At 37.4% G+C, this 27,866-nt stretch overlaps 1 protein-coding gene, 1 long non-coding RNA gene and 1 pseudogene across 3 annotated transcripts; 2 read left to right on the top strand and 1 right to left on the bottom strand.

Annotated features, from left to right (window-relative positions):
- The first annotated feature begins 268 nt into the window (after window positions 1–268).
- Window positions 269–5,106, top strand: LOC126591012 (general transcription and DNA repair factor IIH helicase subunit XPD-like; annotated as a pseudogene).
- A 348-nt stretch (window positions 5,107–5,454) lies between these two features.
- LOC126591005 (transcription factor BHLH42-like) lies at window positions 5,455–13,357 on the bottom strand. 2 transcript variants are annotated; one of them, XM_050256533.1, is made up of 7 exons: window positions 12,728–13,357; window positions 12,371–12,628; window positions 9,603–9,699; window positions 8,796–8,867; window positions 7,963–8,539; window positions 5,936–6,879; window positions 5,455–5,843 (listed from the first exon to the last, which is right to left on the bottom strand). In XM_050256533.1, the coding sequence occupies exons 1-7, from the start codon at window positions 12,835–12,837 to the stop codon at window positions 5,757–5,759; spliced, it is 2,145 nt and encodes a 714-aa protein (XP_050112490.1). In that variant the 5' UTR covers window positions 12,838–13,357; the 3' UTR covers window positions 5,455–5,756. The 2 variants fall into 2 exon arrangements, with proteins under 2 accessions (XP_050112490.1, XP_050112491.1); XM_050256534.1 differs by having other exon boundaries at window positions 7,978–8,539; window positions 12,728–13,354.
- Window positions 13,358–19,282: 5,925 nt separating this feature from the next.
- On the top strand, window positions 19,283–21,217 carry LOC126591013 (uncharacterized). Its single transcript, XR_007612215.1, has 2 exons — window positions 19,283–19,910; window positions 20,012–21,217. It is a non-coding gene; the product is annotated as an uncharacterized LOC126591013 (long non-coding RNA).
- Window positions 21,218–27,866: the final 6,649 nt, after the last annotated feature.

Raw genomic sequence — 27,866 nt, forward strand, 5'->3', positions numbered from 1 at the left:
CAAGCTTAAGACCACGGTGATAGTATACTCATTACATATATATCATTTACATTATTTGAACTTACATTGACTATTGAAAGAGTTCATAAAAGATATAGATTGAAGCCCATCTTACAATTCGACTTGTTTTATATTTTATGAATAGATGATATTGTCTACGCTAACAAGTTGAAGTGGGCTTAGACTCAACTTTAATTTAAATTCGTCTTTATTAAGAATCGAACTTTAGCATTCTCACTCTATACAGTTACAAGGGGCTACAAACCAACTTCTAACCCAACGTCTACATAAAAACCATAGCCACCGTCCCTCTCGGTCTCAGTCAGTGCCAAAACCCAAAACCTCACTAAAACCATGAAGTTCCAGGTCGAAGACGTGACGGTCTACTTCCCGTACGACCACTTATACCCGGAGCAATACACCTACGTGCTCGAGCTCAAGCGCGCCCTCGACGCCAAGGGCCATTGCCTCCCCGAGATGCCCACCGGCACTGGCAAACCATCGCCCTCCTCTCTCTCATCGCCTCCTACACTCTCTCCAAACCCCAAAACCCCGTCAAGCTAATCTACTGCACCCGCACGGTTCACGAGATGGAGAAGACGCTCGCCGAGCTCAAGCTCCTCCACAATTACCAGGTCAAGCATCTGGGTCCGCAGGCCCAGATCTTGGCGGTCGGTCTTTCATCGAGGAAGAATCTTTGTGTTAATTCGACAGTGTTGGCGGCGGAGAATCGGGATTCTGTGGATGCGGCTTGCTGGAAATTGACTGCCAGCTGGGTCAGGAACTTGGCGGCGGAAAACCCAAATGTGCCAACTTGTGAGTTTTATGAGGAGTATGAGAAAGCTGGGTCTGGAGCTGTTTTGCCTCCTGGGGTTTATACATTGCAAGTATTGCTCAATTGGGTTTTTGATAAATTTTGTTTCTTTGAATTTGGTTTTGAAAATTTTGTTTCTTTGTTTATGTTTTCGATCCGGATTGGAGTGATTGCAATTGGGTTGGTTTGTTTTGTGTGAAAAATTAGGATTTGAGGGCGTATGGGAAGCAGAGATGGTGGTTTATAGTTATCAGTACATGCTTGATCCCAAAGTGGCTGGGATTATTTCCAAGGAAATGCAAAAGGAGTCTGTTGTTGTGTTTGATGCGGCTCATATTATCGATAATGTGTGTATTGAAGCGTTTAGTGCTAGTGCGAGGAGGTAGACAATTGAGGGTGCCAGGAGGAATTAGTAAGATGCAGCATGAAATTGAAAGGTAGGTGCTTCATTTATCTGTCTCTTTATATTCAATCATGGTTTGTTTAAAAACTGGCTAAGATTATTTCGAGATAGGCTTGTTTCGAGCTTTCTTAGTTAGTGCCCTTACATTTAATACAGATTTTCATTCATTTGCTTGACATGATGCAGATAGATTGCTTAAAGAATACAACCGGCTAGTTGAGGGTTTGGCACAAGGAGGAAACCTACCTAGTATGTTGATTGCTCATTCCCTTGATTTTGTCCCAAGTTCTCATAACTTATTATTTCTTCTGTGTATGGAGTCACGGATACTTGGCTTAAAAATCTGCTCTACCTGATGATATTTTGAAGGAGGCTGTGCCTGGAAATATTCGTAAAGCGGACCATTTTGTGCATGTGTTACGAAGATTGGTCAATCATCTGGAAGTCCGTCTTGAAACCGAGAATGTTGAGAAGGAGGGCCCGGTTAGTATTGTTGCCACTATCAGTTCACAAGCTGGAATTGACCAGAAAACTCTTAAGTTTTGTTATGATCGCCTACACTCACTAATGATGACGTTAGAAATTACTGACACAGATGAACTCTTACACATTCAAACGATTTGCGACTTTACGACACTTGTGGGGACATACACTCGTGGATTCTCTATGATAATTTAACCATTTGATGAGAGAATGCCACACATTCCTGATCCTGTTTTACAGGTTAGTTTTGTGTTATTCATTCTTTTCAAATTACTTTTTTTTTAATAAAATGAACATTGAATGATTTCTGAAAATTGAAAAATTGGTTAAAAACAAAAAATATTTTACACCACTTTCAACAATTTATAAAATTTTATGTCCACTCTAATGAAACTAATGATGCGATGGTTTTATAAAATCTTCCTGCAATATGTTTCCTTGCATATTTACTATTATGAGTCTGTCTGCCTTTACTTGATCTACTTATATTGCTTCGGTAATGGATGGACTGAAGACTTATTCAGTTATAATCTAGTCTTTTCATATTTGGTATTCCAGCTTTGCTGTCATGATGCTTCACTTGCCATAAAGCCTGTATTTGATCGATTTCAATCAGTTGTGATTACATCTGGAACCTTGAGCCCAATTGATCTCTACCCCCATCTTCTTAATTTCCATCCTGTCATCAGTCGAAGTTTTACTATGTCATTAACAAGAGATTGCATATGCCCAATGGTTCTCACCCGTGGAAGGTATAACATCAGAAAAGTGTTTTTTGTGCTTACATTTCATTTCTCTTGATTCATTCTAGTAGGGGAGTTGTAAACTTGAGTACTTTACTAATCATATTGTTCTTATCAGATCATAAATTGCCTATTATATTTAGCACTTACTCATATTAGGTTGTATCTAAAAGTTGCTCACGTATGTTATTTCAGTGATCAGGTTCCAGTAAGTACCAAATATGATATGAGAAGTGATCTTGGCGTGGTAAGGAACTATGGGAGGTTGCTGCTGGAGATGGTTTCTGCTGTTCCAGATGGGGTTGTATGTTTTTTCGTCAGTTACTCTTATATGGATATGATAGTCAATAGCTGGAATGAAAATGGAATTTTGAAGGTAACTCCACTATCTATGTCTCTTGCTTTTCCTGGGTATCTATGGACTTTTCCTTTGTCCTCTTCTCCAAGTTTTCGATGAAGTTAGTTTTTCAGAAAGGTGCTTACTGCTCCCATTATTGCCACAGGAAATAATGCAGCATAAGCTTGTTTTCATCGAGACCCAAGATGTGGTAGAGACTACTTTGGCTCCTGACAATTACCGTAAGGCTTGTGACTGTGGGAGGGGTGCTGTCTTCTTGTCTGTTGCCAGGTTTTATAAAAATTCAGAATTTCTTATTATTATATTTCAAACAAATCCTGAAATTCGAAACTACCTGTTATCCAATAAAAACCCAAAATTCCTCAAGCTGCGTTATATACTCATCACCAATACATTGCAGGATTCATCATGACAGGGGCTTTTGCTCATGGAGCTATATTTTTTATTAGAGATTACAATCCGGAACAGAATGAGGATAATGTATTCTCAAACTATGCAATTAAAATAAAAATGTGGGAGTGCAAAAAGATGGAGTACCCTTTTGCTGTTTGTGTACGCTGTCATATTTAGAAAGCTATCCATTGTTTCTTGCCACACGCAATTCAGACCTTTCAATATTACAATTGATGCGCGACACAGTTTCTGTAATGAGTAACATTATGTCTGTACTTTCACAGAGGAAAAGTAGCGGAAGGAATAGACTTTGATCGATATTATGGACGATTGGTGATCATGTTTGGCATTCCTTTCCAGTACACATTAAGCAAGTGAGTTCATTTTTTTGTTAAATCTCTTTTGTTTTATTAAGTGAAAAAGGGAATTTCGAATCAAATTTTCTGCATGTTTTAAAGTTTTGTGTTTGGGGGTTTTGTTGAACTGAAACAAATGCTACGTCTGGGGGCTTGACGTATTTTTTCTCACAGGATTTTGCTTGCACAGCTGGAATACTTGCGGGATACCTTTCAAATAAAGGAGGGAGACTTTTTGACATTTGATGCCTTGGTATCACTGCAGTGCCTTTCGTATCATCTAAGAAATATTTGTTTGTTTTTTAAGACATGTTTTCTGAACTTTTTGGGTTCTGTATGGTGCAGAGACAAGCAGCTCAATGTGTAGGCCGAGTCATCCGGTCAAAAGCGGACTATGGCATGAAGATTTTTGCTGACAAAAGGTTTGTGTTTTTTTGTTTTATCAATTGAATTCCAAAATCGTGAATTCACAACTGGAAGGTCTAGTTAAAATTTAGGCACTGATTTTTGGGTGCTTAACTTCAACTTCAGATGTAGCCGTCATGACAAGCGATCCAAATTGCCTGGATGGATACTGTCGCATTTACGTGATGCACATCTGAACTTGAGCACGGACATGGCTCTGCATATAGCACGAGAGGTTTGTCCGTATTTGTTATCACATATTTCCACTATCTTAGTATGGTCATTGATTTGCCTGAAATAAGCATATCTATTGTACTTTGTATTTGTGGTTTTACTTGCGAGTCATTTATCAACCATTTTACTAGTCTGTTGTGACCTAGTAAATAATTAGGTTCCATACTTCTATCCCCATCCCTTTACATCTGTGCTAGATGATTTCGAGATCCAAAGAGAATAAACTAGAAGGATCAAAACCGAAGCATTGAAACACAATTTTTTGGTCTGATGAAGTTTGATTGCTACTTCTTCAACTAAGTCAGAAAAACATCTGAAAGTACCTTAGCATTTACTTTATTTTTTTGCCAGAATCACCCAGTGTCATGATGATAAAATCGAACTTTCATCTTGTTAAAGCTCTTGGCTCGCTTGCGATTTACCTTTTGGTATTCTAGCATGTTAATCTTCTCTTATCTTGAAAACAGTTCCTTAGGAAGATGGCTCAACCATATGACAAGGTTGGTGGCGGCAGCGGTAAGAAAACCCTTTTATCCCAAGAAGACATATAGAAGACGGGTGAAAGCATTGCTAATGGTTTGCTGTGTTAAGGACTCTGCCTGAAAGCAAAGTGAGTGTCGCGGTTTGTGGGCTATTGGTTCTTCATTAGCTAATTATCAGTCCTACACAGAGGGGTTTGGCTGCGTAGGACACTTTGTTTTCGGTGATCTGAGCATTTACTTACCGGAGCATGGCCCAGGATTACGATAAAAATTTCGCTCAAATTCAATTTCCGGGTTTCAGGACTGAAACATGCTGTACAAATTCAGTCTTGTGGGTTTTTGGCTTGTAGTTTTGTCTTTGAACCTCAGTTTTGACTCGTTATTAGATTTTTACCATCCCCATGAATTTATAAAAGTTCTGTCTAATTATCCTCATTTCTCTCTGCTGATTGGTTCCCCAATGAATTTTCCTTTTGCATAACTTACGGAGATTTTAGATGGATGCTATTATCGGCACTCCAAGACAATCATTCACTCCTCGTGTAATGATGTTCTTGGAAAGATGTAGGATGACGTTATTTTAGTGTTGGTCGTAGCTTTGATTTTAGACCATTTCATTAGGGGAAGGGGAATTCAAACTCAGGACCTCGAGCGCAAGGGAAAATATTCTTAATCAACTGAATTACATGCCCCCTGCTAGAATTAAGCACATTTAATGCATAAGATGACTATAGTTTGATGACGAATGTAATTCAAAAGACTATGCAATGACACCAAAACATGTAAGATAGAATAATTTTGGAGCTCGTTTTAGATTATGCTGAATGTCTCATAAACAATACCGTGTTAGATTACATTACAGGAGAATAAACAATAAACATAAATTAGAAAAAAGAAAAAAAAAATGTTCTACTTAATATGGTACAATGTACAGCAAGTAGTACTGATGATGCTTGCTAGCTAGAGCTACTTGGAAATATGGAATCAGAATTATTTTGGTTTCCACATTTTCCTCCTTCAAAATTCTTTAATTACGTACACAAACCCTAAATGATCCTGCAGATTTCGACACAACTAATAACATATTAAGAGTCAGATTGGGGTATAATTTGATTTATCACCCTCTTCACTTCCGTTATACTTACTTTCTTGCCACTGACGTTATCCTTCACCTGAAAAAATAATTCAAAATGTAAAAAAAATAAGAAAAAAATAATTCTCATTAACTAATATTGCATGGTGATACACTATCTAAATTATGTACCTTGGCTCTTAGTTCAGCTACGAAAAATCCGTTATTCAATGAGGACTGGACCACCGTGGTCTCAATTCTTAGCTCCGTAAGTGTTCGCATCACATCAAGCAATAACCCTTCTCTATACGGGCACTGGAGCTCCAACAACCCATCACTCTCGATTATCGACACCTCTAGAGAAGTCCCCGTCACCATAGGTGTCGGTAAAGGTTTTGGCTGAGGTGGTGGCGGGGGTGGTGAAGGCGGTGAGTCCTCCATTACTTTAGCCTTACCAATGGCGACACCGCCACTTCCCTCCACAATCCTCAACTTCCTTTTATCGGACCCGGGTGGACCTCCTTGGGTCCGCTCCACTACCGTGAGCCCACTTCGCAACTCTTTACAACTATTGGACCTTTGCATTTCCCCGGATGATCTTGACCGTTGATCTTCCTCCACCAGCATGTTACGTGCCTCGAGATCCTGAATTTTGTTACGCAGTTGCTTCACATACTCGATTGTGTCTCCTAATATCGAAGCCTTGTCCATTTTTGTCACAAAAGGCACCAGGGACCTTAGTATAATAAACCTCTCATTAAGCTTCTCTCTACGACGTCGTTCCGCTAACACATGATTAGCACTGAGCTCGTCTTGTGGGGTCCCTTTCCTCAACCGCGTCGAGCCTTCGCCCTCCTGAAATTTTGGCGAGTTCTCGTCGCGATATTTTGAGTGGAGGAACGGTACACTAAACAAAATATATTTCAAGAGCCATTGGGACGTGCCTTCAACCGGCATGAGGAAGTGGTGATCAACCCGGCTCGACCACTTGGCGAAAGCTGATTGAGTCAAGCAAGCTGTGTAGTCGGTGGACGATGAATCCGTCAACCGAGTCACCTGTCCCTGCAGTATGGTGGAGACTGTCTCCGAGTAATGTGTGTCGTCATCATGTGTCAACTCCTCTAAAGCTAGGGGTCCTGCATAAACACACCAAACAAATTAGGTTGCAATAATTTGGTCAAGAAAATACTGTAACAATTAGTTACAAATTATAATAATGATTAGGTTAAAAGCTTGATCAAGAAATACTTAATTCAACAATTAGCATTGAACTTTACGAAGGTTAGTGGAAAAGTAGCTAATCATCAAGATATAATATGAAATCTAACGAACAAATTGGCCAGGTTTTTCGCGTGGCACGAAAAACCATGCATGCAGGTTGTACTTTTGAATTAGGGTTTTATCTTTTTCAAACCATCTAGTAGAATCCCGAGAAGCGAAGATGTTTTCAGGGATCGCTGCAGCAAGTGGAAAGCTCAGTTTTGGACGGGAAAAGTAGGACCTACACGTTTGAGAAGTTGACCCATCTCCAACTCCAAGTAATAAGAAAAGAAACCCTACGTTGCAGTTTACACCAAGACAAAAATAAGCAAATAATAATCTGCCTTTCTAATTTCAAGAAGGAAAAAATGTACATGTTGATATGACAACTGCGAGACTACAAGTTAGGAGACATTAATTTCTCTGAAGACATATGCTAAGAAGAGTTAAAATTCTTGGTAAATTCTATGTCTTGCTAATTATATATTTGATATAAAATTTTATAATATTGATAAGAAAATTAACGTTACACTGTAAAGTGACCGAGAGTCTCACCTTGAGTGAGTCTACTTAAAATTTCTCCTCTCCATACTGCTACATAATATTATTGTTTATTTACTGTATACAATAGGATATGTATCATGAGATTGATATGTTTAATTTACTATATTAACAAAAAAAAAAGCGTAATAATACAATTTGATGGTGTTTAGGTATTTATATATTTTAAAATAAATATGTATTTAGAATGAACACTGTTGACGGTGTATAAATAAAAGCGCCATGGCCATGTGCATAGAAAACCTTGAAGTTATGAAACCATATTGTATAATCAACATATCTAGCTCGCATTTTTAAGGAAACCAATATCTATAATATTATTGATTTTAAATTTTAATTTATAAGATTAAGAATTGAAAAAAAAATAAAAACAAAAGAAGAGTATACCAATTAATTACCAAGTTTTGTAGTACCTGTGTGCGGCGGTTGAAGGCCACTGCTCAGCGGCTCTTGTACTGACGGACGCCGCCTGGTCGACTCGGCTCGATACGAGTCAGCTTGTCTCTGCTGATCCGCTGGGTTCCTAGACTGACTCACAGCTAACAAGTGGAAATCAGAGTCCAAGTTATTTGAGGCATCGTCCGGGGAGCCTAGCCGGATGTCTTCGGACATCTCGAGTTGCATGAGCTCGCTTGGCTCGGCTACCGCGGCCAAAACCTGAGGAGGGTTTGCGGCGGGAACAACGGCTCCACCATTGCGGCCCGTTTCGGCTTCGGAGTCGGACTCGGCTCCTCCGTCGTCCTCCTCCTGATTATCATCTTCTTCTTCGTCCTCTTCGTCTTCTTGGGCGGCGTTGAGAGGAGGGTTGGTGCACATGGCCTGGAGAAGGTGCGGAGAGTGGAAATGTGGGTGATCGGATGAGGCGGCGGGGTTGGATGTGGAGTGCTCGGAGAGGGCGGGTTTTGGTGGCGGAGGGTGGTGGTGGTCAACGAAGAAGGTTTTGACGTGTTCGACGAAGGCGTGGTCTTCTGGAACCTACATTAAATTAATACGTACAATAATAAAATAATTAATAAAAATTAAACATGCATAAATAATTGACCTTAGACTAATGGTATAGGAAGACAAAATTTGTAACCTAAATGATGTCACCCCAATAAGAAATAATCAGTTAAATAGTAATAATTATCAATTTTCAAATCATTTAATTTATAATTTTTTTGTCTACAATTTAGTTTCTTTGATATTACTCCCCACCTTTTAATATGACCAAAGAAAAAGTGTTACATACCCTCTCTGTGGTGCCAAATTCTACGACGCCATCTAGAAGAGGAATGCACACCACGGTCTGTATACGAGCACTCTGTAGAGTCATGCAAAGAAATACAATTTAGTAATGCATAATACGTGAAAACATAATCTCTATAAATCCTATATGGAAAGGCAGCATTATGGTACTTAGTTTTCATTTTCAAGCACGACATCCTAAACTACGTTAATTTACAATAATCGAATTTGATATATATATATATATATATATATATATATATTTTTTTTTTTTTTTTTTTTTTTTTGACAAACGATATTATCTGCATTAAGGGAGAGATGATTGACTTAACCTCACGATGGACTAGGAATTAATAATGTGATTCAAATTTTCCTTTGACGAGAATCAAACCTAAGACCTCTCACTTACAAGTAAAGAGGAATACCACTAGACCGTAATACTAAGTGGCATCAAATTCGAAATAAAGTACATGGGAATGACACATTATTCTGACATAATTATTACCTACTTATGCCAAACTTCTTTTTGGTTACATTAGAGGGTTACAAACTCTGAACCTAGCATACTCGTACTCATCACCATACATGCTCACACTCACCATTAGGCTAATCTGGATGGCTTACTTTTACCAAACTCTAGTAATTTAGGAAACATGACAACAAAAACAAGACATATATAGGGTGTGGAATTAATCCCTAATTAAGTAGGGTTGGAGGCCGTCTAGTTTATTGAGTTTTACAGAGCATGTTGTATTTATAAAGCTGCACAAAGGAAGATAGAGGTTGGCTTTGTTTAGTGTACAGATGGTACCTTTGCCAAAATAGCTCTGGAAAAGGTTTTGCTATCGACCTCGTTTGCACCGGTGAGCCATACATGCTGCCTCCTTGCGTATGCTTTCCCTGGCAACCTACGTTCGCACACATATCAAAATCTTTCTTAATCATTCTTTTAATTATTATCCTATCATGATCATGTAGTATAAAGCTAGCTATATATGCTCACACAAAGCTTTGATAGATGAAAAGGAAGTTACACATATAATTGTGCAAATAAATGGACAGGCCTATATATATAGGACGTGGGATGCATGTTGCTGCTAGGTTTAGGTCTTGTTTGAAAATGTTTTTCTGAACATCGGTTATGCTCATAACCACTTCTGATTGGAACTCGATTGGAAGAACTTCTATTACAACCACATTGAATGTTTTAATAAAATCCTAGGTACTTTTTTACAAGTATTTGAAATGCTATTTTCAACGAAGCATCTACTCATAAAAAGCACTATCGATTGCTTTTCTAACTCATAAGTGTTTCTAACCTTTTCCTTCGAACATTATAATAAACACTTTTAATTATTTAATAGGGCTTTTAGCTATGTTATGGATCTTGACCATTTAAATGATAGAAATACCGACATGTACAAGCAAACTAAGTCGAGTGCTACTGCATGTGGTGGGTGCCGAAGGGCATCTCTAAAGCTCATGACCTAGAGCTAGAGAGCTGCAGTATTTACATTATATCTATATATAATTTAACTCATTTTTTGAAAAAGCATGTTGTTTTACATCCAGTGGAGTTTAAGAAGGGGCATAACAGTACGGGCCCGGCCGATACATTATTTGACCTACTCCACACAGAGAGAGACTTTTAGCTGTGTGCTGGCATTGATGAACACATTTGGTTGTATGTTATCCCAAACTAGTAGCTTCCATTCCATGGAAGCAGGTGAATAATATAGTGATGAGAGTATGGAAAAAGTTTTCAATGTGCTGGAACACAGCCTTATATACCAAGTGCCATAATACAATTGGTTAGAATTTTTTTTTTTCAAGTCTTCAACCAATTATAATATTACACTTGATTTATTGAGTCGTGTGTCTGGCAAATTGAAAAATCTCTCTCCAGCTAACTAGCTAGGTGGTCAAAAAAATTAATTTATATATAATTAATTTCACTCCATCTATAAATTGCCAAATCTCTTTGCAGAGTCCCAGAATATATTCCCCCACCAGTTTCTAAATTAAGTAGTTTCCAATCTCAAATTGTAAAAAATTTAACAAACGTACCTATATGCAAACTGCCCTTCATTAACTCCTCAAGAGACTAGAATTCCATAAGTAGTGTAGTTATATAAAAAAGCAAGAAGAATATCACAATGATCAAATGCTTTATTCATATAACAAACACAAAACAACATCAATAAAATTAAAGTTTGGTTAATTAGCACAAACTATATATAGGGTGGTGATATCCACACATTTTTTTGACTTTTTACACACTCCTCTTAAATTTTGGCTGTGGATCGAATGAATTGAAGAAGATCAAAGGATAAAAAATAACAAGGATGTACAACAGGTAAAAAGACGTGTGTGGAAAGCACCACTTGTATATATAGAAGCAACTTCTTTAACAAGAATTTCGTTTTACTTTAAGGTTTAGCGTTTAGGGTTTTGACAAGGATGGACTCGTATACATATCATGTATTATCTAAAATTGACTAAAAGAACAGACATATCATTGATATCTGTATGTATACAGTTTATACGTATGACACATGTACACAAAGAGACAAAGCAAGAACAAACAAACAATACATCACCAAACTAACAACAAGGTACTTCTGTTATAAAGAACTTGTTTGGGCTTGCAAAGGTCTAGACTGACAGACATTGGAGGACGGTGGTGTTGTTGTCAGTGACTCAATGTATTGGAAGTGATGATACTTTCTCTCCAGAGAACCACATGTGCCAAGATGCACTCTTTCGCACTTACCCACAGCCTTACTCGTGTAGCTAAATAATTTTTCATCTTTTGAAGAAATACAGTTCCGGACATTTACAGTGTGCCCTCTAGTCTATATATAGAAAGCAAATTTAAGAGTATTTGTCAAATATCATAAATGTCATCGGCAAGTATCAACCAAAAATGTTGAAATGTTAGATGGGAGGCTCAATACGTAGGCCAGTGTTTGTACTCATGCAACTATACCAATTATTAAATCCATCAACCACAATACGTATGATACGAGAAAGTGAGCCCATTTTAGATAATCAAAGATTTTATTTGCGGTAGTTGTTAGTACTAATCGACAATACCTCTAAATATGTATTATGTATGTGTTAGAGGAAAGTGTATATAGAGTTGTTATCCGTATATCAAAATAGTAAATCTACTTTCATCCCTAATTATAGTACTCGAGTTACATCTTAAGCTTTTGGGAATGAAAGAAGATGATGATAAAACCAATTTGAGTTAATAATAGCAACATTGATAGGTTTTTTCATTATATATTGTAAATCAAGGAAATATTTTAACTAAAATTTTCTTTTTATGTATGCGACATAACAGCAGTGTGAAAAAATTAATAAAAGCGTTGAATATTCACAGTACTATAGTTTTTTTTTTTCCTAGTAATAGTTGCAGAGTCTGCACTGAACTTACACCACAAAAGCAATAATATTTGCCATGCGATTATTAAAAATTAAAGAAGCTTGCAGAGAAGGAGAGGAGCATAGAATTCAATGCAAGCCAAGTAATTAAACAGAAGCATAATTGATGAAGCGCTATTATTTGCTTACCCGACGCCGGGGGGAAAGGAGAATGAGACGCACATCAAGTAGAACCATTCAGATTCGGTTAAGTCCTCCGGGGACAAGGAAGCGCAAGGGCGGCGTGCTGGGGGCTGGTTTGTCTCTCCAGCGGACAAAGAGTCGTAGAGTTCTCTGAGTTGCTGGCTCCTCTGGAGAGATGCCTCATCGGCACTCACTTCCATTGGTTGCACTGTCTTCCTCGTCTTGATAGCTCCATTATAGTACCCATCTGACCATACTAAGATCCTGATGTATATTACAATTTATTATTTAATCTTCTTGAAGAATTAATGAATTGAAATGAAATTGAAGGTATAGTAGGGCTTCTGGGTTAGGTAGACGTACCCTTGTTGGGGACAGATTTGCCAGAAGAGACTGTAAGTCCATTGGACATATTGAACTGAGGCCTGCAACATACCGCGGAGGCGGCTGCTGCTTGGCGGCGGTGCAGCCATTTTTGGTCACCTGACCTTCTCTCTACCTCTACTAATCTTAATTAGAGAGAGAGAGAGAGAGAGAGAGAGAGAGAGAGAGAGAGAGAGAGAGAGAGAGAGAGAGAGAGAGAGTTGAGCTTGAGCTAGCTACCCTTTTCCCCTAACTCTCCCTCTGAAATAACATCTAGATTAAGCAAAAATTAAGGATTAAGAGAGAAGAAGCATAAGGGAGTTGTACTTTTGGGGATTTGGGTTTGATTGGTTAGTGAGCAGGCAGCAGAAAGGAGGAGGTGGATTTGCAGAGCTAGCTAATGATCAAACACCTTTGATGTTTGAGAGGTAAACTAACATATGATGAGTACATACAGAAAGGGGAAAGAGAAAGTTGGAGGACTTTAAGGAGAGAAGAGAAGGTGAGGAGAATAATAAAGCAAACCTGCTGAGACCTGCAGGTGAGAGAGAGAGAGAGAGAGAGAGAGAGAGAGAGAGAGAGAGAGAGAGGAGTTAAGAAGAAGAGTGAAAAGGTAGATGATGACTTTGAGGAAGATACGTTAGTTGCATCCCAAGAAATACCATCGGCCCTTATCTTTTTAAAGAGTTATATCGCACAAGCATATTATTAACTAACATCATATGACAATGATACAAGAATTTATGTAATTTTTTTTCTACTTAACGTTTGTTATCAGTAAAAAAATATAATCATGTTACATAAGTTGTTCTCTTCCGTAAACAAGGCGACAATGTTAAAAATTCAGTGGAAATACGAAGGGTCGTTGGATATGGTTGATGGGAAGAGTTAGAACATGAGCGAGAAAGGGTTTAGATATTGTGGGGGGTTTTGACTGGTCGGTCTACCAGACAGTACTGAGTCATGCTGTGCCCGCTTCTCCTGAATTTGTTAGTTGTGCTGAGCCTGCGCGCGTGACTTCATATGATTGCAATATTGAGTGGACCTTTTTTTTGTGGTCTGAGGAGAGAGAAGGGAGTAGGTGGCCAAAGACTGGGCGTTGGAGTGATTTCAGTTTAGAATATATGAGCATGTGAAAGTCGAAGCTACCAATATTTCCACATCCACTTGTCAAAATGTGTTAAGTACATGGCATACTAAAGTTTCATTCCAAAGTCGCAAGAAATTTTTATAAGCTTCGAAAAGTCACGTAGTATACTATTTCACGTATTATAATAAAAGTGAACGACATAGTTAACATGTCCTGTTGATGAAGTATATCTATTCATAAAAAATAAATCGTGGCATTATATAAGGAGATTACGTGACTATGTTCTAAATACACTAAAATTTTAAGAGCGAAATTGATCTTGAAGTAAGACTTAGAATTAGAAATGTCACCACATAAAAATACAAGAGAGAAATTACTATTTTTCTATTTTAGTTTTCTCTTTCCTCCCTATACTATATATATAAACTCCAACTAATTAATCCGGTGAAATTCAACACATTAGTCAAATTCAAGACATTACTCACTAGGGTTTTGTTTTTTATTTCCCAGGTCGTTGTCTTTAATTTAATTTTATAAAAAAAGGAAATCCTAGCTAGTTAACATAATCAGTGTGTCTAGTACTTCTATTTTTTTTTTTCAATTTGATTGAGATTTTATTTATGTTAAATTTGTGCTTTGTTTTTACTTAAACATTATTAAGTTGTCTCTTTTTTTGTTTTCCTTTTTTTGTCAGCAAGCATATATTGCTTTCTCGAAGTGTACGTGAACAACGAAAGATCATGTGCTACAATAGGAGAATATAAGTTTTGCAATGAGACTGAAGCGACCAAGGAGGAGAAAAAGAGCCATAAACAAAACAAAGAATCACACTGGAAGAGTCCACTCTCAAGCCAAATATTTTGCTAAGCATGCGGTTGAGCCAACTTTAAAACAAGGATGACAACATGATTCCCCATGCTCTGGAAGAAATCATCAATAAAACACCCCACAATCCGCACTAGTCACGGAAAACACTTTGAGCTGCATAACCTGATGAGTTACCCTTAGCAAGCACACATTTGTATTTACTTTGATCCTAGGACACCGAGGAGGATGCCAAAGAACCAGAAATATAGAAGTAGCGTTGCAAAAATTACCAAGATCCTGTTAAGATTTTTAGTTAAGTTTTAATTAAGTTTTCAATTAAATAATGCTGACTAATTATGTAGAGACTTAGTCAAGCACAAGTCCTAGTTTGTAGGAGTCGGATGAGGATGTTCACCATGATTAGGTTTGCTTCCATTGCTTAGGGATGAGAACTCTCCACGAAATCAGCATATGATCGTGGGAGAGTTGTTATTTGTTTTCAGTCTTTCCCCTTAAAACTGTAACCTTCCTTTGAAATTGATAAGAAGAACAATTCAATATTTTACGTGAGTTTTCATTCTTAAGAGCTCTGCTAGGGTTCTTGAAAGAGTTCTACGTTTATTAAAACCAACATTTGGTATACGAACCAGTTTTTTAGGGATCTCAGCAAGAAACAATGTCAAGTGAGAAGGCAACTAAAAGCTTTGTGCAGCCAGCCATTCCTAAGTTCGATGGTCATTACGACCATTAGAGCATGTTGATGGAAAATTTCCTAAGGTCCAAAGAGTACTTTGACCTTGTGGAAATGGGAATTGATATACCTGAAGGTATTTTGACAGCAGCATAACAAAAGAAGGTCGATGAACTGAAACTGAAAGATTTAAAGGTAAAGAATTACCTATTCCAAGCGACTGATAGATCCATTCTCGAGAAGGATACCTCCCACCAAATATGGGAGTCATATTCGAAAATCTATGTCAATGGCTACCAAGATGAGAATCCATGGTCACAAGATTGAAGACAATGAAGTCGTGGAGAAAATCTTGAGATCAATGGCTCCCAAGTTCGACTACGTGGTTTGCTCCATTGAGGAGTCAAATGACATAGAGGATATGTCAATTGATGAGCTACAAAGCTCCTTGCTAGTTCATAAGCAGAAGCTCAACCGTGGAGGCTCCCAAGAGAAAGCTTTGAAGGCTTCCACCTTCACTGAATCTTCAAGTTCAAGAGGAGGAACATGACGTGGAAGAGGTGGATGTGGTCGTGGAAGAGGAGGTCGAGGAGGTCGAGGAAATCGAGATGGTGGACGGTTTGGGAATAGAGATGATAACGAATCATCTTATGTTTCCAAGAAAGATGATGATTGTCAAGGCAAAGGCAAAAAGCAGTTTGACAAATCACAGGTTGAATGTTACAGATGTGGTAACTATGGGCACTGCATAAATGAGTGCTACACCAAGCTTCCTAAGGAGAAGGGAGAAAAGTCAAATTTCATTGAGAAAAATGGGGAAGAAACATTGCTGATGGCGTTTCATGTCATGGAGAATTTTGACCAAGAAACTTGGTATATGGATACTGGTTGCAGCAATCACATGAGTGGGTATAAACCACCCTTTGTTAATTTGGATGAAAGCTTTCGTACAACTGTAAGCTCTGGAGACAAGTCAACAGTGAACGTGATGGGAAAAGGAGAGATTCAAATTTGAGACAATTTCAAATGTCTTTTTCATTCCTAATTTGAAAACAAACCTTTTAAGTGCTGGACAGCTTCAAGATAAAGGGTATAAGATCACCATATTTCAAGGAGAATGTGAAATATATGATCCAAAGAGAGGCTCCATAGCTGTGGTGAAGATGTCACCAAACAGGCTATTCCTGTTAAAGCTTAAGAGTGTAAATACCTGTATGGTTGCAAAGGAAAATGATGAAACATGGCTGTGGCATCACAGGTTTGGTCACTTGCACTTCAATGGACTAAGAACACTCTGTGAGAAGAAGATGGTGATTGGTTTGCCTAAAATCACAATCCAAACTAAGGTCTGTGAGGAGTGTGTCATAGCAAAGTAGCCAAGAGAAACATTTCCAAGTGGGAAAGCAACAAGGGCTCACTTAGTTTTGGAATTGGTTCACTCGGACCTATGTGGATCAATTAATCCAAGTTCGAATGGAGGGAAAAGGTATTTTATCTCATTTATTGATGATTTCAGTAGAAAAACATCGGTGTATTTCTTGCATAAGAAGTCAGAGGCATGTGATGCATTCAAGAGCTTCAAGGTTCTTGTTGAAAATGAATCTGAGAAGAAAATCAAGTGCTTTCGCACTGATCGTGGATGAGAGTTATGTTCGAAAGAATTTGAAGCTTTGTGTGATGAAAGTGGAATAAAAAGGCATCTTACTGCAGCCTACACACCGCAGCAAAATAGGGTCTCAGAAAGGAAAAATAGAACCATACTCAACATGGTTCAAACCCTTCTAGCAAAGGGATAAGTTCCAAATCACTTCTGGCTTGAAGCAGTTTTTTGGGTAGTTCATGTTCTAAACAGAAGTCCCACATTTTCTGTTAAAAATATAACACCCCAATAAGCTTGGAATGGAAGAAAGCTTTATGTAGAGCATTTCAAGGTGTTTGGGCGCATAACATATGCACACATTCCAGATGAGAGAAGGAAGAAACTGGACAACAAGAGTGAAAAATGTGTGTTTCTTGGTGTTAGTGATGTGTCCAAAGTTTACAGGTTATACAATCCTGAAACTGAGAAGATCATTATTAGTTGAGATGTGGTGTTTGATGAGAATGCAAAATGGAGTTGGTCAACAAACAAAACAACTATACAACAGATACAAGTTGATGATGTCTTTGATGGTGAAAACACCACGGCTCAAGTCTCACCTTAAATTGAAGAAGTACCACAGCAGGTTGAAGAAGATAGATACAATCTAAGGGGTGAAGGTTTGAGAAAGAGGCCAGCTTGGATGATGGATTACGATACAAGCTACACAAGCTCAGATGATGACAATGCTCATTTTGCATTGTTTGTAGACAGTGATCCGATTACTTTTGAAGAAGCTTCAAATGAGGTGAAGTGGAAAGATGCCATGGAAAGTGAAATAAAGTCTATTGAAAAGAACAATACTTGGGAGCCGACAAGTTTGCCTAAGGGACACAAGACTATTGGCGTCAAATGGGTCTTCAGAACCAAAGTCAATAAAAAAGGAGAAATAGACAAGCAAGGCTCGTTTGGTGGCAAAGGGATACAAGCAAAATCATGGCATTGATTACAAGGAAGTGTTTGCTCATGTGGCTAAACAAGACTCAATAAGGTTGGTAATCTCACTTGTAGCTCAAAATTCATGGTTGATTTATCAATTGGACGTAAAGTCAGCGTTTTTGCATGGAGAACTGCATGAGGAATTGTACGTCGATCAACCACAAGGATATGAAAAGAAGGGAGAAGAAGAAAAAGTGTATAAATTGAAGAAGGCACTTTATGGACTGAAACAAGCACCCCGTGCTTGGTACAGTAGAATTGATAATCATTTTGGAAGGCTTGGGTTTCAGAAATGTCCCTATGATCACTCACTCTATGTCAAGAGTGAAATTGGAGATCAAATGTTAATTCTTTGCTTATATGTTGATGATTTGATATATACTGGTAACAATGTTGAGATAATGAAAGAGTTCAAAAAGTCTATGATGGAGGAATTTGAGATGACTGATCTTGAGTTGATGAGTTATTTTCTGGGAGTTGAAGTCATTCTGCTAGGAATTTTATTTGTCAGAAGAAATATGCACAGGAAATCCTTGAGAAGTTTAAAATGGCTGATTGCAAAGAGATTGGAACACCATTAGAGCCTGGACTGAAGTTATGTAAGGATATCAATGGAGTAGCAGTAGACAGTTCATTCTACAAGCAACTTGTGAGAAGTCTTATATATTTGACTTTCACACGACCTGCTTTAATGTATGGTGTGAGTGTCATCAGCAAGTACATGGAGAGACCAACTGAAATGTATTTGAATGCAGCAAAACGTAGTCTAAGATATGTAAAGGGAACAATTAACTATGAAGTGTTCTACAATAGTCAATGAGGTTCAGATTTTGTTGGCTTCACTGACAGTGACTACGCTGGGGACATCGATGATAGGAAGAGTACTTCATAACATGTTTTCATGATAAATTCTGGAGCAATTACATGGTCTTCAAAGAAGCAGCAAATTGTGACCCTATCCACTACTGAGGCTGAGCTTATGGCAGCTACCTCATGTGCATGTCAAGCTATTTGGCTAAGAAGGATGCTGGAAGCAAGGAAGAAAATATCGGTAATATCGGAAATATCGGTAGTCCGAAAACACGGAAATATCGATGGAAATATCGGGATAATATCGATATCGATAAAAATTACATGGAAACCACGGAAATTGTAAGAAAAACTTGGAAATTTTTAATGAAACTTTGTAGGATGTTTATTTAGTCAATTATCTATTAGTTTATCACAAAAAATTGGAAGGAAATGCATTGCATGATGGATTTAACTGATTTAAGTTGATTATATAGCGAGCTGGCAAACATTGTGAGTGTAGAAAATATGTAGTAATTAATGAAAGAAGTTTAAACACACCATAATCATTATATATAATTAATTAGTACAATATTTGGAGGTTTTATTTAGGATATTAAAAAAAAAAAAAGGGAAGTGAATAAAATGATGAAGAATAATGTGCCGAATTTGACAATTTAAATTTCTTACACATAAGCATGCGTCTAGGCGTTGAAGTTCCAAATTATAGTATATCAATTAACGATTGAAAATCAATACATTGAATAAGATTAAACTTTAATTTGGATGCCGATTATGTTTTTTCAACTTGATATAAAGTAAAAGTATTGAATTTTGGAAGCTAGGAGTGTGTCAATTGAATTTTGGCTGACGTGCAAGGTATCAATCTCTTCGTCTCTTCGAGGGCTACAACTTTCCTTTTTGTTTCACTCAATTTCGTTGCGTATTGAAAAAGTTATACTCATTTGAATCTTACCCAGTTTCCGGCGACCTCAGTAGATTTCGAGGCAATTTCCGGCCAAACCACAACGAGTCAGACGTCGTGTGAGGTACCATTCTCTTCGTCTCTTCGAGGGCTACAACTTTCCTTTTTGTTTCACTCAATTTCGTTGCGTATTGAAAAAGTTATACTCATTTGAATCTTACCCAGTTTCCGACGACCTCAGCGACCTCAGTGACTTTCGAGGAAATTTCCGGCCAAACCACTACGATTCAGACATCGTGTGAGGTACCATTCTCTTCGTCTCTTCGAGGGCTACAACTTTTCTTTTTGTTTCACTCAATTTCGTTGCGTATTGAAAAAGTTATACTCATTTGAATCTTACCCAGTTTCCGACGACCTCAGCGACCTCAGTGACTTTCGAGGCATTTTCCGGCCAAACCACTACGATTCAGACATCGTGTGAGGTTCCATTCTCTTCGTCTCTTCGAGGGCTACAACTTTCGTTTTTGTCTTGCTTGATTTCGTTGAGTTTTGACAAAGTTATGGCCGTTTAAAGTGGGTGTAAAATTTCGGCCGAAATTTTGATTTTTTCCCCCATTGGGCGAGTCCCACATCGCCCATGCAAGGAAGTGAGCAATGAATTTTTCCTATAAAACTCACACTCCCCTGGTGAGATAACCAAAACTTGTTTGGCCTTTGGGCCATGATCAAGTTAACTATGTGTTGAGTTTTCTCAACATATTTAAGTATTTTTTTAATAAAATATCGTGATATTGTCGATAATTTCGAAAATATCGCGATATTATTGATAATATCGTGATATTTTGATGAAAATAGGTTGGATAGTCAAAACATTTCGGAACTTCAAAAAAACGACAATATTGGCGATATTTCGCTGATATTATTGATTTTTTCTTCCTTGGCTGGAAGTACTTGGTGATAAGCAAGAGGGTTCAACAATTATTTTCTATGATAAAATTTCTGCCATAAAATTATCAAGAAATCTTGTAATGCATGGAAGAAGTAAGCACATTGATGTTCGCTTTAATTTTTTGCGAAATCTGTGCAATGATGGTGTAGTTGAGCTCGAGTATTGCAAGAGTGGAAATCAATTGGCTGATATACTCACAAAGTCACTCAAGCAGCCCTCTTTCTAGAAATTGAGGAAGCTACTTGGAGTGCATTCACTCAAACATCTTGAGAAGGAGTGGGTTGAAAACCTGGCAGGATATGTGATGGTCGAAGAAGTTGATGAAGATTTCCTGATGGTGTCTAAACCCTAAACTGTTTTCAGTAGAAATTAGTTTAAGGGAGGGTGTTAAGAGTTTTAGTTAAGTTTTAATTAAGTTTTCAATTAAATAATGCTGACTAATTATGTAGAGACTTAGTCAAGCACAAGTCCTAGTTTGTAGGAGTTGTGGATGAGGATGTTCACCACGATAAGGTTTGCTTCCGTTGCTTAGGGATGAGAACTCTCCACGAAATCAGCATATGATCGTGGGAGAGTTGATGTTATTTGTTTCAGTCTTTCCCTTTAAAACTGTAACCTTCCTTTGAAATTGGTAAGAAGAACAGTTCAATATTTTACGTGAGTTTTCATTCTTAAGAGCTCTGCTAGGGTTCTTGAAAGAGTTCTAGGTTTATTAAAACCAACAGATCCCAAGAGAAACTAATATTTCTTTATCCATAACACCACGGACATTACTTGGAGAAAGAGCTCCAACCTGCCTCTGTCATATTGCATTTGCTAGTGTTCAGGGCATTAGCTTAATTAATTTTCCAGGTTCTGTGTCACTCTGTGATCATAGGCCTGGGAATTAACTTCATCAAGAAGCAGCAGCTAATGCAAGTCTCCTTCCATTTTTCTGATATGAAATGAATCTTAGCTCCAAAGTCTATATTGTCTGCTTGGCATCTGCAGTAAATTAACAAACAACGACGGCCCAATTTTTTCTCATTTTTTATTTTTTTATTTTTTATTTTTTTATTTTTTAAGTTCAACTAGTATCGTTCATGAAATTTACACAACTCAGTACCTCCTCCAAAAAAGACCGAACACTGTCACTACACCATAGAGTCGTGAAACACCAACTAAAAACATGAAACTTTTCTTCCAGTTATATTCTGGATAGACCAAGTTGAGCTCACTTCAAGCTTTAAGAAGTCTACCTACCGGCCCTTCGGGCTTGTTTTGGTTCTCCGGAGGAACGACAAGCCCTCCATGTTGACCAAGGAAAGTGGCGAGTGCGAGCACTTGCAACAGTGTGTTAAATAGAGGCTAAGGGTATGTGTATTACCTTTCTAACAATACACTCTCTGTGGTTGTTCTTGAGACATGAATCTCTCATAATTTGGTGCATGTTATTTTCAAAGGCATGCATGGTTAAATAAGAACCACAAGTGCATGCGTCTTTATTGCAAGTCTCAATTTCTCGCAGATTGGTAGCCGTTCAAACATTATGTCTCTATGACATGTACTTGAACTAGAGAGATTTTTAGTGTGCCCGGAATATAGAGCAGAACACCACATATCATTATACAATTGGAGAGACACTTGAAAAAAATTAAGAAAAACTAATGAAAATGGTTTGAAAACTTTGAGTTTTAACGAAAATGACAAAATAAAGGGTAAAGTGAATAGTACCATAATTGAATTTTTAGTGTAAAATGTGGTTTTTCGTTAAAGTGAATAGTATCAGGAGCTTTTTGTTAAAGTTCTCAAAAAATTAGTCCTCCAATATGTATAATGACTGGTGTTCCACTCCGTGTTTTGGACACACTAAAACAACTCTCCTTGAACTAAGAGTACTACTCAATGCATTTCTGTACAGTTGGGTTGGGTAGGATTTATAGTTGGATCGTAAGGCGTGGTCCATGAAGGGTCATATTAAATCAGAAGTGTTGCCTATTTTCCAAGTCACCATTTAATATCATCCACGCAAACATTAACTGAATCTAATCGTTTATTCACGTGAGGTCGCTAGCATCTCCGTCCAAAACAGGTTTTTAGTGTTGTCTTGTCTTGTACTTCCACTCCTCCACCACCATATGTCTTAATTCACACCATATAGTATTCTACATTAATTTTGTACTATAAATTAATGGAGGTCTAATTTTTTAGAGAGAGGATTGAAATAGTGATTTGTAACTGGGCCAAATTAACATTTGCCCAATTGCCAAGCAAGACATATAGTTCTAAAGACTGAACTAATGGCCGGTCCTAAGCGCAACTTTACCATTGTTGGTCCGGGCCCGAAAAGCTATTCGATCATGTCAAACCTGGGCTCGAGAGACGTAGATCTCTGTGCGAGTACGTTATTTTGTTCGTTCCTTTCCATAAGTGCTCGCTGCACTTAGTACTAAACTTTGCTAAGTACGTTGTTCATGCTATCCAATATTTAGGAGATTCTTTCTTGAACTCATCGTGTTTCTGTAGGTCTTACTGTAACAAGTTTGTCTAAAAATATGCGTGCCCGTATTTTTCCACTACGGCATGCATTTTGTGTCTTTGCTCGCCACCACGCTTGGAAAGCATACCTATCAAAGCAAATATGATTACCTCGATAAGACATTCCTTTCATTCTTTCTACGTGTTGTTTATGTGACGATGTTCGGTAGCGGAGGCAAAACCAGGAGGTGGCCCACCCCTAAAAACATAGAAAGTAGAGAGTGTGCTTACTTTGTTACGAAATTTCTTTGCTTGTATGAAATTAGGAACAAAAATATGATGTTTTAAATAAAATATTAGTAGGGTTTGAGATAATTTTCATACATGATTAAATATAGTTATTTTCTCGTTTTATGTTTTAAGGATGATTTCTTGTTAATATGTCCTCTCCCCCGCCCTCCCCTCCCCGCCTCCCCTCCCCCCCCCCCCCTCTTCGGGGTGAAATTCTAACTCCGCCTATGAAGATGTTACTATAGATTAAACATGAATTCTCCAAGAATCTACGATCTTAAATCACATCTCCATACATAGCCAATTGACTGTAACATAGCTCAATTACTTCAACATCGAGAAGTCTCCAAGAAAAACAAAGAAGAGAACGTTCCAAGAAACAAAAAAATATAGATATATATATAATTTTTTTTTTTTGGACCAACAAATATAGATAATTATAAATAACATCATTGTGTGGAGAGGAGGCATAAGATCGAGTACTCCACCGAAATGGAGGAGGTGTATTAGTGGACTCTCCACTTATAATATGTCCTTTCATTACAATTTTTCGACCTTGTTCCTATCTGATGTCCTATCCTACATATATTGATATATGAATTTAAAGAGACCACGACCAAATTTTTGTGGCCCGCACAAATTTTGGGAAGATTTTTTCAATCTGCTGATAACATGGCTTAGTACACAAGGGTAACAATATAGTTGATTATAATTTTTTTTTTTAACTTTCAACCAATTGTATTATAACAATTGCTATATTGGATCGTGTTTCTGACACACTAAAAATGGCTGATACAATTAATGGGTTAATTAAGGCTCCATATGGTATTTAGTTAGGAAGAGTCACGTTGCTTCTAGACTAGTGATGCTTTTGGGATTAGAAAATATGGTTTTCTTAAATAATTAATGTAGGATCAATGATTAATCATAAACGTGTGACATGCACTTGAAAGTTGTGGTGGAATATATGATATGAATGGATCTGTTACTGCTCATATCACTATTTGTGTTCTAGACTAGTGATGCTTTTGGGATTAGAAAATATGGTTTTCTTAAATAATTAATGTAGGATCAATGATTAATCATAAGCGTGTGACATGCACTTGAAAGTTGTGGTGGAATATATGATATGAATGTATCTGTTAGTGCTCATATCACTATTTGTGTTTTGGTAAACTCCTGATATGCACACTTTTTCTACCTAACATCATATTATCATGTCAATAAGTGGTTATAATTTAAAAAAAATGTTATTTGTGAAAATTATTTAGTTATAATTTAAAAAATGTTATTTATTGTGAATAGAATTTTTATTAAGAATGTGATTGTGTATTATTAATTAAGAATGTCATTTGAAGATCAAATCTTCATAGGTTTGTATTACTCTCAATGCAAGAAAGAGAACTTATCATGATTAATATAAATATAGGTACAAGGTCAATGGGTGAGGATACAATTCTCATACACATGATTCATTCTCTTCCTGTTGTCCCATCTCTGCACCCACTTTTATAATTAGTTTCACAACATCATTTTCTTTCTAATACAATGTGATTTGTTTTTCATGCATACTTTTGTAAGTGAATACGATCACGATTTAATTTCGTTTACTTCACACAATTTTTTTAATTAAATAAACTAAAAAAAAATTAAACTATAAAGTTGAGGGGAACGTTATGTTTGGAATGTGATGTGCGAACGATCTATGTAATGATAATTTTTTTTTTTTTTGTCAACCAATAGATTTTGTTAGATTATATGTTATATTAGCTAACGACGATGTTTGAACTCACACCGTTATACAAAAGCTCAACACATTTCCACCACTTTGAAAAATGACCACCTGCTATATAATGATATTATATTTTGACCACTATTGCATTTTCATAATGTTCATCACCGAGTGATTAATTGTTTCCTACCATCAATCATTATGATTTAGAAATTTATATTGCTTTAGCCAAAAGTATATAAGTAGCTCATCCTTCGGTACGAATTTGGTACCAACCCATTATCTCAGTTAAACCTTTTAAAAAATAAATGGACCGTGAAAAATTATTAACCTTCCACTTTCAGGGCATGATTCTGAAAAATGTTTTGGCGACAAGTAACTTGGTCATATCAAATTAAGTGGTTTTTTTTTTTTTTTTTTTTTAAATTTTATTTTAAAAGATCAGCTGGTGGCTACTAGTCACCCTTCTAAAGATAGGGAAGACTCATATAAGCATTTCAGTATCTCTCTAACCATTATCGTGTGTGATTCTTAAGCAGTAGATTGAAGCTTCAGATTTGGTGTTAGACAAAGCATTGTGTCCATTATTCAAGCCTTCATGATCTTTTAGAAGGCGTAAAAACAACTTCAACGGCGAAAGAAATTAAGGGCATAAACATACTAAAAAATTATAGTAAATGGAGTTTTAATGTGGTACGTAATCAACATTATCAACCTTTATTTATAAGTTCAATGCGTTGGATAGTTTTTTTGACAAGCAACAATATTTGGTATTTCATTACTCAACCGAGAGCAATACATAGGCGCCAATTGGGTACAATCCTCCAATGACAAAAAAAAAAAAAACAGGTTTGGAGGTTAATTTGCGCAAATGAGACAATAATGGTAAACCCCTAAGCAACTATCACATGTACAGGAACTTCCTACAACACCCATACAAACCTATCACAGAAACAACATATAACAGATTTGTATAGGTGATTGCAAACAGTCACCGCCAAATAGCGCGGTCACATAAAGTCATCTCGTGAGCGAGACAACATAAAGTCATCGTTAGTAGACGAGACCACATAATACAACACTTCAAGCAAAAGCCAAATACAGCCATTGTTGCGGCGCAGCCACAACACTTACTAGGTGAGACAATTAAGCTAGACTAAACTAGCTCAAAACTAAACTAACCTAAATTAAACTAAACTAGGCTAAAATAAACTAATGGAACCACAAAACGGACACTATACGATGGAAGGATAGGACCCTCAGGCAAGGATCACAGCGGTGCGACAACATAAGATAGGTCTGGTTGCCACATCCATAAATCCAGTAGAGCAGCAACTATGAACCGCATGCGGCAAAGGTTCCAGATGCGACCATTGACAAGAAGCCCAAACAAAGCCACCGCTAGATTTGCATGCCCAAACCAAAGCAACACCACTAAGGAGGCGCTACACTCTAATTTGAGCATGGATTTCGACAAGTCCATAACACCAAAGTAGAGTGACGAAGTGTGGCTCCAATCCACCAGCAGCCATAATTCCAAGCACAGATCACACGCCATACCTTGAGGTAAGGAAAATGCCTTGAGCAAGGCAAAACCCGGATCTAGGGGAGGCGTGAAGCTAAGAGTCAAAACGGCGAGTGAGAAGACCCACCTGCATCCGCAGACCCACCCTTGCACCCAGAGCACAAACGCCATAAACAAGAGAATCTTGAGAAGGGCAAGGTCTGGATCTGGAGGTTGGGGGAAAGACACGAAAAGGGGAAGAGGGTGGAGGGTTAAAAAGATTGGGTTTGGGAAGATGGCATAAAGAAACAGAGGGGGAGGTGGATGGCGAGGCTTGGGAAATCTGGGATGAGAGGGGGGAATAGAGGGGAAAGGGAGGACGGTAAGAAGGGAAGAAGGCTAGGAGAAGAAAGAGAATCTGCTATCGGCCCTCAGCCTTAGCCAGAGGCCACTAGCCATGGAAGAAGGTTAGGGTTTGAAACTGGTTTGAGAGGGTTTCTAGAGGGAAATGATTTCTAGAGAGAGCGAGAGAAATTTACTGTACCATTGTGTTAGATAGTTTAATTGTTAGTTTTCATTGTACCTGTGGGAGGTAAAGAAAACTCACAATGAGTTTGTGGCTCAAATAGTTAAAAACAATTATCTTTGCACTCAGAAATTTTTTGTTCGATTTACCCTCACTTATATAACAAAGATTATTAAAAAAAAGAGAGAAAACAAATTTTTTATTCCCTTAAGAGATTTCAACCTAAGATTCAAGTTCTATTTCAAAGAACAAAAATGAAAAAACAACCTGATATTGACTCAATACAAAAAAATTGGTCAAGTTAATTGAAAATTCTATACATCCGATGTATGACATGCATTAGAGTAACATATTATTAGATGTGTACTCAAGAATTTTCAACAAAAAATCGAACGATCAAGAATCTCACTGTGTGCATATTAGAAATAACCTTAGGTTGACTTTCTTTGTTTCTTTTCTAAGTCCAAGAGCGTGGCGGGCATAAGCAAGGCCGGCCCTGAGAATTTGGGGGCCCTAGGCGAGCCTTCGAAATGGGGCCCTAGAGTTCTCTGACTCCCGACCCTTTGTACATTGACATGTGTAAAAAAAATTCACTAAATACATGAAAAGTCTATTTCTACATCAAATATCATTAAAAATTAATATAAAAAGAATAAAGATATACAAACATTACTCAAATATTAGTATATTACCCGTCTCGCATTTTTAGATGCAAATGCACTTATTAAGTTTACATAATCTAATTTTTCAACCAATTCAAACCGAAAGAGAAGTCCCTACCCATTACGCCGAATTCCAAT

This window comes from Malus sylvestris, chromosome 11, assembly GCF_916048215.2.
Source record: "Malus sylvestris chromosome 11, drMalSylv7.2, whole genome shotgun sequence".
NCBI classification, from domain to species: domain Eukaryota; kingdom Viridiplantae; phylum Streptophyta; class Magnoliopsida; order Rosales; family Rosaceae; genus Malus; species Malus sylvestris.